The sequence below is a fragment of the Anabrus simplex genome, chromosome 1 (assembly GCF_040414725.1).
Source record: "Anabrus simplex isolate iqAnaSimp1 chromosome 1, ASM4041472v1, whole genome shotgun sequence".
Lineage (NCBI taxonomy): Eukaryota > Metazoa > Arthropoda > Insecta > Orthoptera > Tettigoniidae > Anabrus > Anabrus simplex.
In genome coordinates this window covers 1749831367-1749846092 of record NC_090265.1, presented here as the reverse complement: position 1 = coordinate 1749846092, position 14726 = coordinate 1749831367, and the positions used below count along the sequence as shown (strand labels likewise).

The 14726-nt window shown below is 40.1% G+C and overlaps 1 protein-coding gene across 1 annotated transcript in view; it reads left to right on the top strand.

Moving 5' to 3' along the window:
- Positions 1 to 14726, top strand: part of BicC (protein bicaudal C) — a 345922-nt gene that overhangs the window by 295780 nt on the left and 35416 nt on the right. The window contains exons 13-14 of the mRNA XM_067138510.2: positions 1183 to 1295; positions 13806 to 14025. Of these exons, the coding sequence (XP_066994611.1) occupies positions 1183 to 1295; positions 13806 to 14025 (333 nt within the window). The remainder of the gene's footprint in view (positions 1 to 1182; positions 1296 to 13805; positions 14026 to 14726) is intronic.

The window sequence follows — 14726 nt, the reverse complement described above, 5'->3', positions numbered from 1 at the left end:
GCGGTCCTCCCAGTACTTCATACATGTTGATATTCTTGCCCTTTCTTGTGTAGAGAATATTCTAGTTGTGATTTTCTTATTTGTGAGTGTAAAGTGGAAAGTCATATTTTTTAGCATTGTTTACTTTTTTCTTATCCATAGTGTCATCAGGTGTAAGGCCAATTTATTTCAAATCCTCCCTAATTTCTTTTATCCATCTGCATCCAGTTGTAGTATTTTTGAAGCATGCATCCTTCTACTAATAATGAAAGAGAACTACTTCAGGAGAAGAGATCCAGGACGTGGTCTCCTTGCATGGTTGAGAAACCTTAGGGTTTCCAAATAGTTTCTTGGGTTAGGGGCGCACAGCTGTGAGCTTGCATTTGGAGATAGTAGGTTCGAGCCCCACTGTTGACAGCTTTGAAGACTGTTTTCTCATTTTCACAAGAGGCAAATGCTGGCGTTGTACATCAATCAAGATAAAGATCACTTCCTTCCCACTTCTAGCCCTTTCCTGTCCTATTGTCACCATAAGACCTATCCATGTCAGTGCGACGTAAAGAAACTTGTAAAAAAACGTTTCTCTGGTACTCAAAAATGCACAGAAAGTATTTGGAAACCCTGAAGAGCAACAAGGAAGAAGGTGACCCAAAACCAGGTAACTATAAAAGATGGGTTGTTGTAAGTGGAAGACAATAGTGGAGTGCAATAGATACAGCAGAAGCTTACTCAGGAATCCAAGGGTCACTGTGCAGTGTAGTGCCACAACAAAAAAAATGTAATAATACCACGATATCCACTAAATGGAGTATGCTGTTCCTTGTTAATGTCCTATCTGTTTCTTATAACAAGTTTTCAAAAACTCTAAAGTCAAGGGTATATTTTACTTAGAATATCTTTCAGAGGAATTTGTAAAACTTGCTTCTAAAACTTTAATTCCAGTTATTTATATTGCTGCTTGCACCATGTAAAAATTGTGTGCATAATCTTGTTAAATCTGATTAGCATTGGAATAAAGAGGGGCACGGAATTAGTGCTTTCTACTCTTTGTCCTGCTACCATTCCACAGGTTTATAAGTCATACTAAATTGTCATGTTATCTTTTCTTCCATTTTTAGTTATAAACTTCATTATAGCATTCAATATGAAACTCCATTTTCAAAGATTATCAATTATTTCAATAAATTTGCATTATGTTCACAGCAATGCAGAAGCAGCCCAATCCCTCAGAGATTAGAGTTCCGACGACGGCGTGGTCTGGTTATGGATTCAGCCAATCGAGTCCTGTTCCCGAGGTGAAGGACAATATGTTTCAGGTATATTCCATGTTTCTTACAACATTTTGTCTGTGAAAGAACTAAATATTTGTGGACATTAGATCTTGAGTCATGATATATAGTATGTTTCTATTCTTAATCTTTCCCCTCTTGGAACTTTTTGAAATATTCCCATCATTACTTAAAATATTAACTATTTTGTTTTATGAAATGGGGGCTTAGTAGCAAGAAAAACAGTGAATGCCCTAAGATTAATCAGAAACTCTGGTGAATATAGCTTTTGGTTTTCCATGGTTGAGAGCATGAAATATGTCTAACAGCAAAGAGAAAAGTCTGGTATAGGCATTGTTCATGAAGAAATGGCATGATTTGACATCCAAAAAGATCATTGGACAACAGAAATCAAAGAAACATAAGTTTACTAAAATAAATGTTCATGCGCTAAGTTCATTTTATTGGTAACTTATTCTAGTTTTTAATAGTTTAATGATAGAATATTTTCTCTTTTTTAAAAGTTTACTTTTGTGAATAAGTGATATGCTGTTAAGTGAAAAATACAGTTGTTGGACCATGGACTGGATGTTTTGGACATGTAATAGACAATGAAGAGAAAGATTGCATTCTTCTTCTCCTTCTTTTGAGACCACATTGGATCACTTTAATACTTTAATATGTAATACTGTAGAGCACTGTAATAAAATTTGTTTAATAAGCTTAATATGTTTAGAAATATTGTTCAAAGTATGATTAATAGGTTAATTTATAGTATAGTGTATTACAGTACCTGCAGTAAAAGCTTGTATTGCGGGCAACTTGGTCAGCGAGTGTTTTGCAAGACTAACAAAATTTTTAATGAATTCTAACTTGATAAATGAGCAAGGTTTTGCACTAATAGTAGTATGGATTTGTCTACTGAGTGCAAAGTAACCATGGCCAAGTCAATCATTTCCCCTTCCCTTCTACCTCTGTGGGGCTGTGGGTAATCTTATCCCTTGCTGGAGGTCAGTTAGGTTGCCTCAGTCAGTGGCACAACGTTAGGCCCTGCAAGGCCTGGAATGCAAGTGGGTCCAGGGCTTAAGGGGCTGCAGACTTCCCAAGAAAAAAGTAAATAAAATGATAAATAACATTATCTGAATGCCACTGCATGGGAAAGGTGAGTGATGTCTTTGTAGAATGAGCCAAAATGGTTTGTTTTTATAGTGTGTATGTAGAGTAATTTTCAGATTGTAGCATCTGACTGCAAATTGGTATTTTGTTGTATCAAAGACAGCTGTCTATCACAAAATGAGCGGCACACACACACACACACACTCTCTCTCTCTCTCTCTCTCTCTCTCTCTCTCTCTCTCTCTCTCTCTCTCTCTGTGTGTGTGTGTGTGTGTGTGTGTGTGTGTGTGTGTGTGTGTGTGTGTGTGTGTGTGTGTGTGTGTGTGTGTGCCAAGTTGTAATTAAAGAAATGGTGAAAATTGGTAGCAAAATGTCAAATTTGATACCTGTTGCCATTTTTCTGCATAACAATCATTTTTCAAACTGAAACTTATAAAGAACTACTTACGAAATTTTATGACCAAACACCCTCTGTGAACTGAGCCTCCTCAGCATCAAATGTATCCTCCATGGATGACCCTGAAATAATCAATGCCTTTGCATCCCAGAAAGTATGCTGCATAGTCCATTTTCTTTAAAATCAAATGTGAATACAGTAGAGTTTTTTTTAATGTAAAAACAAGAGATAGAAACATATATTTACATTGTATTTCAAACAGCTGAAAAATATTTAACCTTAATCTTGATGTAATCTTTCAGTAAGTCTATTGTGATATAGATTGCATTTAAATATCTACTGCAGTCAAATTTATATTTTATTAATAGGTTTTACACAATTTATGAAACGCTCAATTTTTTTTCTGCATGTGATTGGAGACATCATATTTGTTATACTGTATTGTATAGTCAACATCCATATAAGCATATACACTGACTTAGCAAATGTCATGGGATAGTCACCTAATAGCGTGTGGGGCCTCCTCCTGGCCCTGCGAACGCCGTGGAAGCAAGTCGACAAGTCCCTGGTAGTCCTCTGGACGCAGCCGACACCAAATCGTTTGCAGAGCGGCCGCCAATGCTGGTCTGTTCGTAGGTGCAGGATCCATGGCATGGAGCCTGCGTTCCACGACATCCCAGATATGCTCGATAGGGTTCATATCGGGGCTTCTGGGTGGCCATGGCAGTCGTTGGACCTCCGCTGCATGTTCCTGGAACCATTCCCGGGCGATGTCGGAGTGATGTAGCGGTGCATTATCATCTTGAAACACCGCAGAACCGTCTAGGCGCTGGAAGGTCAAAAATGCGTGGAGGTGGTCTCCGAGCAGCTCAAAATACCGCGTACCATTCAAAGTCTCTTCCAGAACAACTAGGGGGCCCATTCCATACCAGTAAAATGCACCCCAGACCATAACAGAGACACCAGTGCCCTGGACCACACCTTCGAGGCAGGCGGGATCCATCGCTTCATGTGGTCTGCACCATACACGGTGCCTCCCATCGGCATGGTGCAGTTGAAATCGTGATTGGTCCGACCATATCACATTACGCCATTGTTCCGGTTTCCATCCCTGGTGACCAGCGACAAATGCGCGTCATTGTGCCCGATGACGTTGGGTTAACAGTGGCACCCGTGTGCGGCGCCGGCTCCCATACCCCATAGAACCTATGTTCCTACGGATTGTCCACAGGAAAACGTGTCTAGCACAGCCTGTGTTGAACTGAGCCATGATTTGTTGCACGGTTGCCCGTCTGTCACTATTGACAATCAGTTTCAGATGTCGCCGCTCACGGTCATCGAGGGTGGCTGGACGGCCGGCCGGTCGTTCGTCTGTTGTGGACGGTGACACCGGCGTTCAACCATTCAGGATACACCCTGGACACAGCTGATCGTGTGAAGCCGAATTCCCGTACCACTTCCGAAATCGCACTTCCCATCCGTCGGGCACCAACCACCATACCCTGTTCGAACGGTGTCACCTCACGATGACGTTCCACGTTACACCTGTCACATGCACAGCCACTGCTCACAAGGTCTCCTATACAACTGCCGCTGGCACAGGGGGCATGTGGTGCGCAGACAACACACCTGCGCATCAGTGCTCGGCTATCCCATGACATTTGCTCAGTCAGTGTATGTACTCTGCTGTATACTAAAACTTAGTAACCATGTGCGTGCATAAAGCATTATTTTTTTTGTGGCTAGTAGTGACTGTTATTTAGTAATGTAACTGCAGCAAGGGGCACTCTGAAGAAAATAAGTTGAGAAGGAAGGCTGTAAAGAGGAGGAGGAGATCATGACAGAGGATATTAGGAAGAAAGTCTAACTATGAACAAGGTATTTGTTTGGCCGATATAGGATTTTATACAATCTAAATAAATTTCTACTTCTTGGCCCACTTTGCTGCAGGATCAGTCATTTTGCATACCAGCTGCCACGTCTGTTGATCAAGGTCATCGGAGAGACACTGGTGTGTTGCAAGTCTTCCATCAATCCACTGCTTCTTAGCTCACCCTCGGTGCCGATGTCCATCTGGGTTGAGTCGCAGGGCGGTGTTGGCAACGGATTGCTTATCACTATGCATGACATGAACACAAACGAGCCTCCTGTGTTATTTTTGGTTATAAGCTCAACTCTAATTGCTTGGACATTACTGTTTTTAATACAGTCACATCAGAGTACCCAGCAAAATATACAAGTCTTTGTGATTTGTAGTGCTTGTCACCATCTGAACATAGAGGTGTTACACGAATTATACACCAAATAATCACCTTCATGCCTATCCTGCTTTATCACAGAGCCCACCAGTTTACATATCAGTTGCCACTTGTTGGCAGCAAGCCAAGGTATCTATACTGCTCATTTTTCTTGAGATCCTGCTTACCACGTGGTTTGGTTCCAGCTGTCTGTAATCTATACTTCACGTATTTGGTTTTCATGATGTTTAGCTGTAGTTCATTTTTTGCTAACTTGGTGCCCCACTTCTGCACTTGTTCAAGACGTGTGACATTCTTCTGTGGTTAACAGGACATCAGCAGCATGTAGGAGTGTCCACTCAGATGTGGGGATTTTGGATATTGACTATTATCATATCCATACACAGTATGAAGAGCAAGGGCAATGCTGACCTGAATGGAAGAAAAGAGGAGAGATCCTTGCTGGATATTGCACCGTGCTGCTACATTTGCAATACAGGAGTTGCATCCAACAGATGTACACCTTGGGAACTCATGTGATTGGAGTGCATGCCAAATCTATTCATTAGGAACTTCATCAAATGCCTTCTCAAAGTCCAAGAAGACCATGAAGACGTGTAAAAAGTCCAACAACTCGTTGCACAATATCAAAAAAGAAAGAAAACTAAAGGGTCATTTTATAGAAAGGGGAGTTGGGGATTGGAATAACTTACAAAAGGAGATGTTCAATAAAATTCCAATTTCTTTGAAATCATTCAAGAAAAGGCTAGGAAAACAACGGGTAGGGAATCTGCCACCTAGGTGACTGCCTTAAATGCAGATCAATGGTGACTGATTCTTTGATAGATGCACAAAGGGTATCAAAACAAGTCACATTTTCTATAAGATGTAGAAAAGTTGTTTCTCACATGAATAAATGAGGAGCAACTAGCAGCTAATACTATACTATAACTGAGAAAATCTGAGAAAAGGTAAAGATCTTGTCTGCTGACCTCATAAGTTAGCTACCCTGTATGTCAACAGAAAACAAGACTTCAAGACAAGCAGGGAATGGTTTGATGACTTTAAAAGAAGCGGCATCCGTAGCATTGTGAGGCACAGAAAATGCAATGAAAGGCCACAAGCCCATGAAAGATGATCTCCCTCTAGTGTTGTGTGCTAATGCATGTGGGGAATTTAAGTCAAACCCTTGCTCGTGTAACTTTCTGAAATTCTATGAGCCTTCAAGAAAATCTAGATGCACATGAGTGAGTTAATAGCTATGTGGAGGTCCAAAGAGAAGGATTGGGTCGCTCGTACGTTGTTCATTGAGTAGATCAATGAGGTCTTCAGTCCTGCAGTGAAGAAATACATTTTAGAACAGAATCTTCCATTCAACCTTGCTGATTATGGATAAGACTCCTGCTGATTCTCCAGGCCTTGAAAATAATTTAGAGGAATTTGGGTTCATACAAATAAGTTTCTCCCAACATCACTGTCTTATTCCAGCCTGGTGAGCAGCAGGTCTTTTCAAACTTTAAGAATATTTACACCAAAGAACTCTTTCAGCAATGCTTTGAAGTGACTGAAGAAACAAACCTTACTCTCTGAGAGCTTTGGAAAGATAATTTCCATGTAGTGAACTACTTGAAGATCATAGAAAAAGCTTCTCAAAGGAACGTTCTCTTCTGCTTGGAGACAACTGCAGTCTGATGGCATTCTTGGACACTGTTTTGATGGGCATGCTGATAAACAAGAGCCACAGGTTGCCATTAACTGGTGTTCTGGGGAAGATCATGGTACTGTAGGAGAGCAAGGCAGCATTCAAGAGCTGGTGGAAGAATATGCTGACCACTGATGAACTGATGGATGTACATTGCGAGGAACACTAGGGGAGGTTATGGAGAAAATCTCATAAGTCTCCCACTTCAAATGAGATTATAAAATGTAAGAAAGACCCCCAACTATGCAGGTTTGTTCCTGGCTCAGTCTTGTGGTATTTGAAGGTGCTCGAATAAGTAGGCCTCGTTTCTGTAGATTTACTGGCATGTAATGAACTCCTGTGGGACTAAATTCTGGCACTGTGGGACTAAAGTCTGGCACTTTGGCATCTTCAAAAACCATAACAGAAAGTCAGTGGGATGTAAAGCCAATAACATTATCATTATTATAAATACTGAAGTGCAGGTTAGTTTGTTTTGCTATATGCCTTTTTACTTTATATTTTGTATTAATCACGTTATCTTCTTCACACTGTGGGGTCATAGGTGTGAACTATTTTGCGTGTATGGATTTGGCCTTGTTTTACAGCCGGATGCCCTTTCCGATGCCAAACCTTTATGGAGGAATGTACTCACTATTGCGTGTTTCTGTGGTGATGGGTAGTGTGGAGTGTTGTCTGAATATGAAGAGGAGAGTGTTGGGACAAGCACAAATAATCAGTCCCAAGCCAGAAGAATTAATGAGAATTAAAATCCCCAACCTGGCCGGAAATCGAACCCGGGACCCTCTGAACCGAAAGCCTCAATACTGACCATTCAGCCAAGGAGTCTATTAATCACTTCATATCTATACATATTTTTTAGTTTCTTGAATTAATCTGAAGTTCAATTATTTCTTATGGGAAAATTTGCTTTGATATGAGTGCTTTTAATTGCAAGCATGTACCTAACACACAACGCATTCCAAGGCTTTACTGTACTATAAATTCATTGACAGACTCTTCATTTTAATGCTGCCAGTTTAACTGCCTCTTTGGACCAGTGGTAAAGTATCTGCTTCCAGATCCTAAGATTGCAGGTTCAAACACGGCAGAGGTAGTCGGATTTTTGAAGGGCGGAAAAAAGTCCATGCGGCACTCCATGTCGTACGATGTTGGCATGTAAAAGATCTCTGACACATTTGGTGTTTACCCAACAAAATTCATTAAATGTGAGCCATAGACACCTAAGAGTTTCAGTTTACTCGGTCTGCCATCTGGTGGGCCTAGAGCAAAACGGAATGTCAAAATTGACGAGCAGACAGCCAGATGGCATCAGATTGAAATGTATGCACATGGTAGCTGAGGCCATATTATGATTATTATGATTATTATGATTAGTATTATTATTATTATTATTATTATTCATCATCATTTCCCTTTATCCAGCTGTAGCTGGGTAGGGGCAAATATGGTTCCTCTCCACTTTCTTCGGTCTTTCCACCACTCCTCCTCCAACACTGTGTCCCAGTCCAGGTTTCTTTCTATAATGCTGCGTTGGATGGTGTCCTTCCATCTCAATTGTGGTCGTCCACGGCCTCTCCTTCCTTGGATTTGCATTTCCATCACCTTTTTTGGCATTCTTTCATCGCACATTCGCTTTATGTGCCCAAACCATCTTAGTCGGCTCTTCTCTATTCTATCATTCATTTTTTCCACTCCAATTTCTTCCCGGATTTTCTCATTCCTTATTTTGTCTCGTCTACTCTTCTGTATCATACTCCTCAAGAATTTCATTTCGGCTGCCCGTATTCGACTCTCATCCTTCTTTGTCATTGTCCAAGTTTCTGCTCCGTAAGATGTTATGGGTAAGTAATACATCTTGTACATAGTATCCTTTGCTTCCATTGGCATATCTTTGTCCCATAACATATTTCTTACACTATGATAGAAACAACTTCCAGCTTGAATCCTTTTACTAATCTCAGCATCCAGTCGAGCATTCTCCATTAATTCACTCCCCAGGTATTTAAACGTTTCCACTACTTCCAGGGGCTTGTCTGCAAGTCTAATCCGACCTTTCCCTTCTTTCTCCCCTCTAGTCATAACAAGAGTTTTAATCTTTCCTACACTTATTTTCAATCCACATTCTTCAGTCTTCCCATTCACCACATTCAATTGTTCTTGAACCTTCCTTTCATCTTCTCCCCAAATCACAATATCATCCGCAAATAACATGTTCATTTCTCTTCCTCCATATGCTGCTTTTGCTGTTCTCATGATGTCATCCATTACTATTGTAAACAGGATTGGTGATAGAACACTTCCCTGTCTCAGCCCACTAGTTATTTTGAACCAACTTGTCCTGCCAACTTGTGTTTGCACGCAACTACAACATTCCTTATACAATGCCATGATCATTTTTATTAATCCCTGTCCAATTCCTTTTTGCACCAGACTGTCCCAAACTTTCGTCCTAGGGACACTGTCATATGCCTTTTCAATATCAATGAATGTCCTCACCATATCATTCCCGTACTCCCAATGCTTTTCCATTAGTTGTCTCATAATGAAAATGGGCTCTATTGTTGACCTTCCACTTCTGAAACCAAACTGATTTTCCTGTATCTGCTTCTCAACCCTCAACCTTATTCTACTTTCCAGTATCCTTTCCATTATCTTAGCAACATGGGATATTAGAGTAATTCCCCTGTAGTTCTTCAAAACTTTCTTATCACCTTTCTTGAAAATTGGGATGATTATTCCTTTTTGCCAATCCTCAGGGACCTCCTTATTCTCCCAGACATTCCTGAGAACCTGATTTGTCCACTGCAGGCCTACAGCTCCAGCTGCCTTTATCATCTCCACTGAAATTTCATCTATTCCAGCAGTTTTTCCATTCTTCATCTTTCTTACTGCCATTTCAATTTCATTCATTGTAATATCTTTATCCATTTCTTCATCAACTAATTGCCTTTCTTGGTCGTCCATTGAATGACTGTCATCCGTTCTTATGTTCAGCAGCTTCTGAAAATACTCTCTCCATCTATTTCTTATTTCTTCTGACTTTGTTAAAATTATGCCACCTTCATCCTTCACAAATCTGGTGTTTACTTCATTTCTCTTTTTGTTTCTTAAGATACCATACAGTAATTTCTTGCTGCCCTGCGTATCATCTCAATTTCTGTGTGAATAAGGCCCAGCTTTTCCTCTTTTCTTCCTCCGCTACTTTCTTGGCCAAATTCTTTGCCTCCACATATTTTCTTCTACTTTCTTCAGTCTTAGATATTTTCCATGCTTTCCATGCCATTTTCTTTTCCTTCACTTTAATCTTTACCCTATCATTCCACCAGTGTGTTTCTTTGTCTTTCACATTTCCTGATGTTCTACCACACACCTTTTCTGCACATCCAACCAGTGCTTCCTTAAATATTTTCCATTCCTCTTCAACATTCCCCACCTCTGTCCTGGGTACCAAGGGTATTATTTCCCTTTGAAATTCTTCTTGTATGCTTTTCTCCTTCAACTTCCATACTTTCTTTTCTCTTCTTAATTGGGGTTTTTCAATCTTTCCAACTTTCAATTTTCCTATCACAACTCTATGATCTCCACCAAAGGCTTCTTCAGGCATGGCTGTTATATCTACAAGGTTCTTCCGGTGTTCTTTCTCTATGATTATATAATCAATCATGGTCTTTGTTCATCTGTCTCCCCAGCCATACCTTGTAATTTTCTGACTGTTCTTCTTCCTAAACCAGGTGTTTCCAACAATCATTTGATTCCTCATGCAAAAATCCACCAACAACTCGCCTTCTGGATTTACATTTCCATATCCAAAGGGCCCTACAACATCTTCCTTTCCTTGTCTTTCCATTCCAACTTGTGCATTTAGATCTCCCATCAATAGTACTTCCTTATCTTCTATCTGTCTCTCCACTTCCTCTAAGAAGTCCTCTAGATGTTCATCTATGCAACCAGTTTGTGGTGCATACAACTGAAATAGATCTTTCACGCCATTTTCAAACTGGAGTCTCATCATCATCATCCTATCGCTGACATACTTTGTATATTCCAGATATTCTTGGATTTCTCTTCTAAGTATGATGGCCACTCCATTTTTTGCTTCAGATCCTCCGCTGTAATACAGCCTGTATCCTTCTCTCAGAGGGATCTCCCCTGTACCCCTCTTCTTGGTCTCGCACAGTCCAAGTATGGCTATATCTTTTTCTATCATGAAGTCAATCAGTTCTTCTGTCTTTCCCGTCAGTGTCAGTACATTAACTGTTGCAATTTTGATGTAGTTTGGTGCTGGTTGCCCATTTTTCACAGTTCCCCCAGCACCTGAAGAGCTGCGCGTCGCTTTTAGCAGGGGACGCCCTAACCTTTTCCGAGGCACCATATCTGCTTTGTCCATGTAGGCTATTGTTACGATGGGCTCGCCACACCCAAAGGCATTTTATACCTACTGCCAGGTTCAAAATTAGGCCACCCCTAACATGGAGACAGACGCCTTTCGTAGCCACTCCTCTGGAGTACAGACGCTACGGGTATGCCCCTTCCGCCATCTCCGCCGTACCGAAGTCCACCTTCTCCGCCGTAGATGCCGTTGAGGTCCTCACTCGTAACCCTGAGCTGGGACCCATACCAGATGTTACACACCGGGTCAATGTGCTCTGGGACTCACATAGGCAGGGGCGCCACTCCCTGGGTAGGGCTGCCTCCGAAGAGGGTCCCTATTATTATTATTATTATTATTATTATTATTATTATTATTATTATTATTATTATTATTATTATTATTATTATCATCATCATAACTGGTCATTTCCTTATAGGACCTAGTCTGTCCCAAGCAGGCCAGTTAAGAGATCATCCGCCGTACATTGTTTATTACGCAGTGAGGGAGAAATTTCCTTGTGCTTGACATTTCTGTTCACACAAATCGGCTGAGTTTTGCTGTTACTGTGCTTTCTCACTCTGAGCCAGTGTTCAGTGGCTCAACACTCACTATCTTATGTATCACAGCAACTTCAGTCTCCATATCACAAGATTCAGAAGAACTTGAGCTGTCACTATGGAGTAAAATACAATCATACTCATAAATGGCTTTTTGTAAAAGTCCTACTTTCCATCAGTCATCTTTTAAAACTAGAGTGTGACACTACTTTTTGCCAGATTTCTCTACCAATTTTTCCTTATCCCTTCAGTAATCAGACCCTGAACTTCAGTAAATGTACACCTTGTTATGACTGCCAACATAATATTTTCACACGTGCCCATATCAACTCTATTGGGTGTAAATCTGTAGGTAGGCAAATGTAATTTAATCAATTACATAAACAGAGAAAGGGGGTTTGTGAATATTAGAGTTCCAGAATTTCTGCTTATCACAATTTTAGTTGTCATCCTGTAATGTGATGGGACCTAAACATCACGATTTTGAAGCCAGTCAACCATTCCAAATCTTCATGAAGCCATTGTCAGAGGTTTATCGTGCATAATGAGATGTTACATGGGACATTGTCCATAATTATGAGGGAAGCCTCCTTTAAATTAGGAATTAGTGAATCATCAAACCACTCCCAGAAATGAATGTGGAGCATTGCTTCACGATAGTTGCCTGTTTGTAATACCAATATAAATGGTCCGTTATTGGACATTATAAATTTTCCAGCTAGCTCATTCCTGGTTGCCAGCGTTTCGCCCTCGTGTGCTAGGGTGGGCTCATCAGTTGGTACCTAGCACACCTACCAATACGCTGGCTAGTGCATACCGTGGAGGCCACTGCGTAGGCTAACTGGAGCCACCGGCAGTGCCAATGCACTAAGAGACTTTGTCTCATCACGAAACATTGATGCCTGCTTGGCCATCAGATGATATAGATGTTGATTCCCATAGGGAATCTGAAATATTTGTCCTGAATGAGCAAATTTCAAAAACAATACGCATTTTGGATCAAACCTTTAATAACTGCTGTTATGGCACACAAATAAACCTCCCTCCTTTTCCTAATTTACTTTTGTGTCAGTGCCTCAGAACTCAGATATTTCTCCTACATTGATGAATGTTTATTTTAGTCAGCTAACTTTGTCAAGATCAGTGTGTCTGACGTCTCTTAAAAACTGCATCTGGGAGCATCAGGAAGTTTCTCTTTGGTTTGGTCTTTTGAATCAAAACAAATTTTTCAGTATGTCTCAGCAATAAAGAGGAACCACAGAAGAGTTCCACAGTCTTAACAGGAACCATGAGCTTCTTTATTGCTGGATATTCCCTCACTTTGTAATAGCCATATACATCATGACAAAATGGTTCTTTCTGAAATGTATAAACATTTGTTGCTCACTTCTTACAAGTCCTCTACTTTTCCTGATGTAATTAATATTGCTAAAAAAAAGTCATTCATATACTTTTCACAAATGCTTAAGACAATGTTCTTGAGTATGTTAGCTGCCTATTCTGCCAAACATCACCTCTTCCTTTTCAAGTAACTTGTAACAGTGGACACCAATTCATGAGCTTGGCCTTGAAGAGCAATACCTCCACTGAGTATGTGGCTTTTCTTCTTGTTCTGTTAACAAGACATTTTGAACAACAATAATGCACTTATGTAAACTGTAAATGAAAATAACTTCTTTCTCACCAGAATATGCATATTGCACAAACAGTTTAGTAGAACACTAATCTCACTTGTGAAATGTGCACAAAGTATTATAATTCACATTGACAGATTGCCTTACTAGCCATTATCATAGGAAATGTGCTATGGCAACAACGATGAGCAATATGATCACTTTAGTACATTGCCAAGCAAAATGCTTTTGATTAACAGGAGCAAATACCCCCAACATCATCCTAGTAATGTCAGCTCTGTTGATCATATTGTAAATTCTCCCTTACTGTAAACACACTGACATATACCGGTGTAGTGTATGCAGCAAATGGAGTATTTTCAATGCAGACGTTATTGCTGGTCGGTAGTAGTAGTTGAAGTAATAGTAGTCTAAATATGTTAGAAGTTTCAGCCTCTAAAATTCTCTCAACAATAGACTGAAAATTATCAGCATAGCAATTAGTGGAATGGTTTTGCAAAAATCACACTGAAGTAAGAGTATGTTAAAAATTCCTTGCAGGATACTCAAGAATTAAATTTATGGCGAAGTTCACCAGCTCGGATTAGCTATGAATATTCATCTCCCTCCAGCAGTAAGAGAAATCAGTTGAGCAGCTCCCCTATCAATTCAGGCAGTTATTTGGCTCCTACATCAACTACATCTCCTCAGTCGAGTACCTGTCAAAGACCAACAGACATAGTAGACTTGCTTACTTCACTTGGTCTTGAAAGATACGTAGGTAAGTAAATAATATCATATGTGTATTTGCACCTGTTTATATATGGAGTCTGTTTCTTGCTCAATCACACCTTAACTAAAAGACCAGTTGAGCTGAAATTTGGTTTTGATATATCAGATGTTCAGTCAAAATACAAGCCTATTCTGATTTATCAATATTTAACCTTTTCAAAATGGTGGTCATGAATATCTAGGTACTTAGTTGAACTCTTGATTTATCTGCTATCAGCATTATTTGCCATTAGCAAAAGTTTAGTCTTTTAACAAAATAAAGCTCAGGATGTGTCCTTAATATTCAGGTTCTACAAACAAACTAAAAAGCATATGCATTTTCTTAGCAACTCGAATGATTCTCCAGGAGAAGATAAGTTTGTGTTTATGCATGCATTCCATCAATAACTCTGACTGATTTACTTCTCATATGAAATATCCTTCATCTCCACTGCTGCCACTCATCTCTGCTAGATCACAGTAATGCTGCAACTGTATAAAAATCAACCTGTCAATGATAGATACAGTAGGTAGTCTTCATAGTAAAACATTATTTTGTTCAATTCAATCACCTTAGGTCGCTGTTGCTCACTTAGCACCACCCGGGGGATACGTGCAGGGCAATCAATAGGTACAATCCTGTGGACATGAGCAATGGTCATGGATGGATTCTCCAATGTGTGAATGCAATGATGAAGAGCAGACCATGGA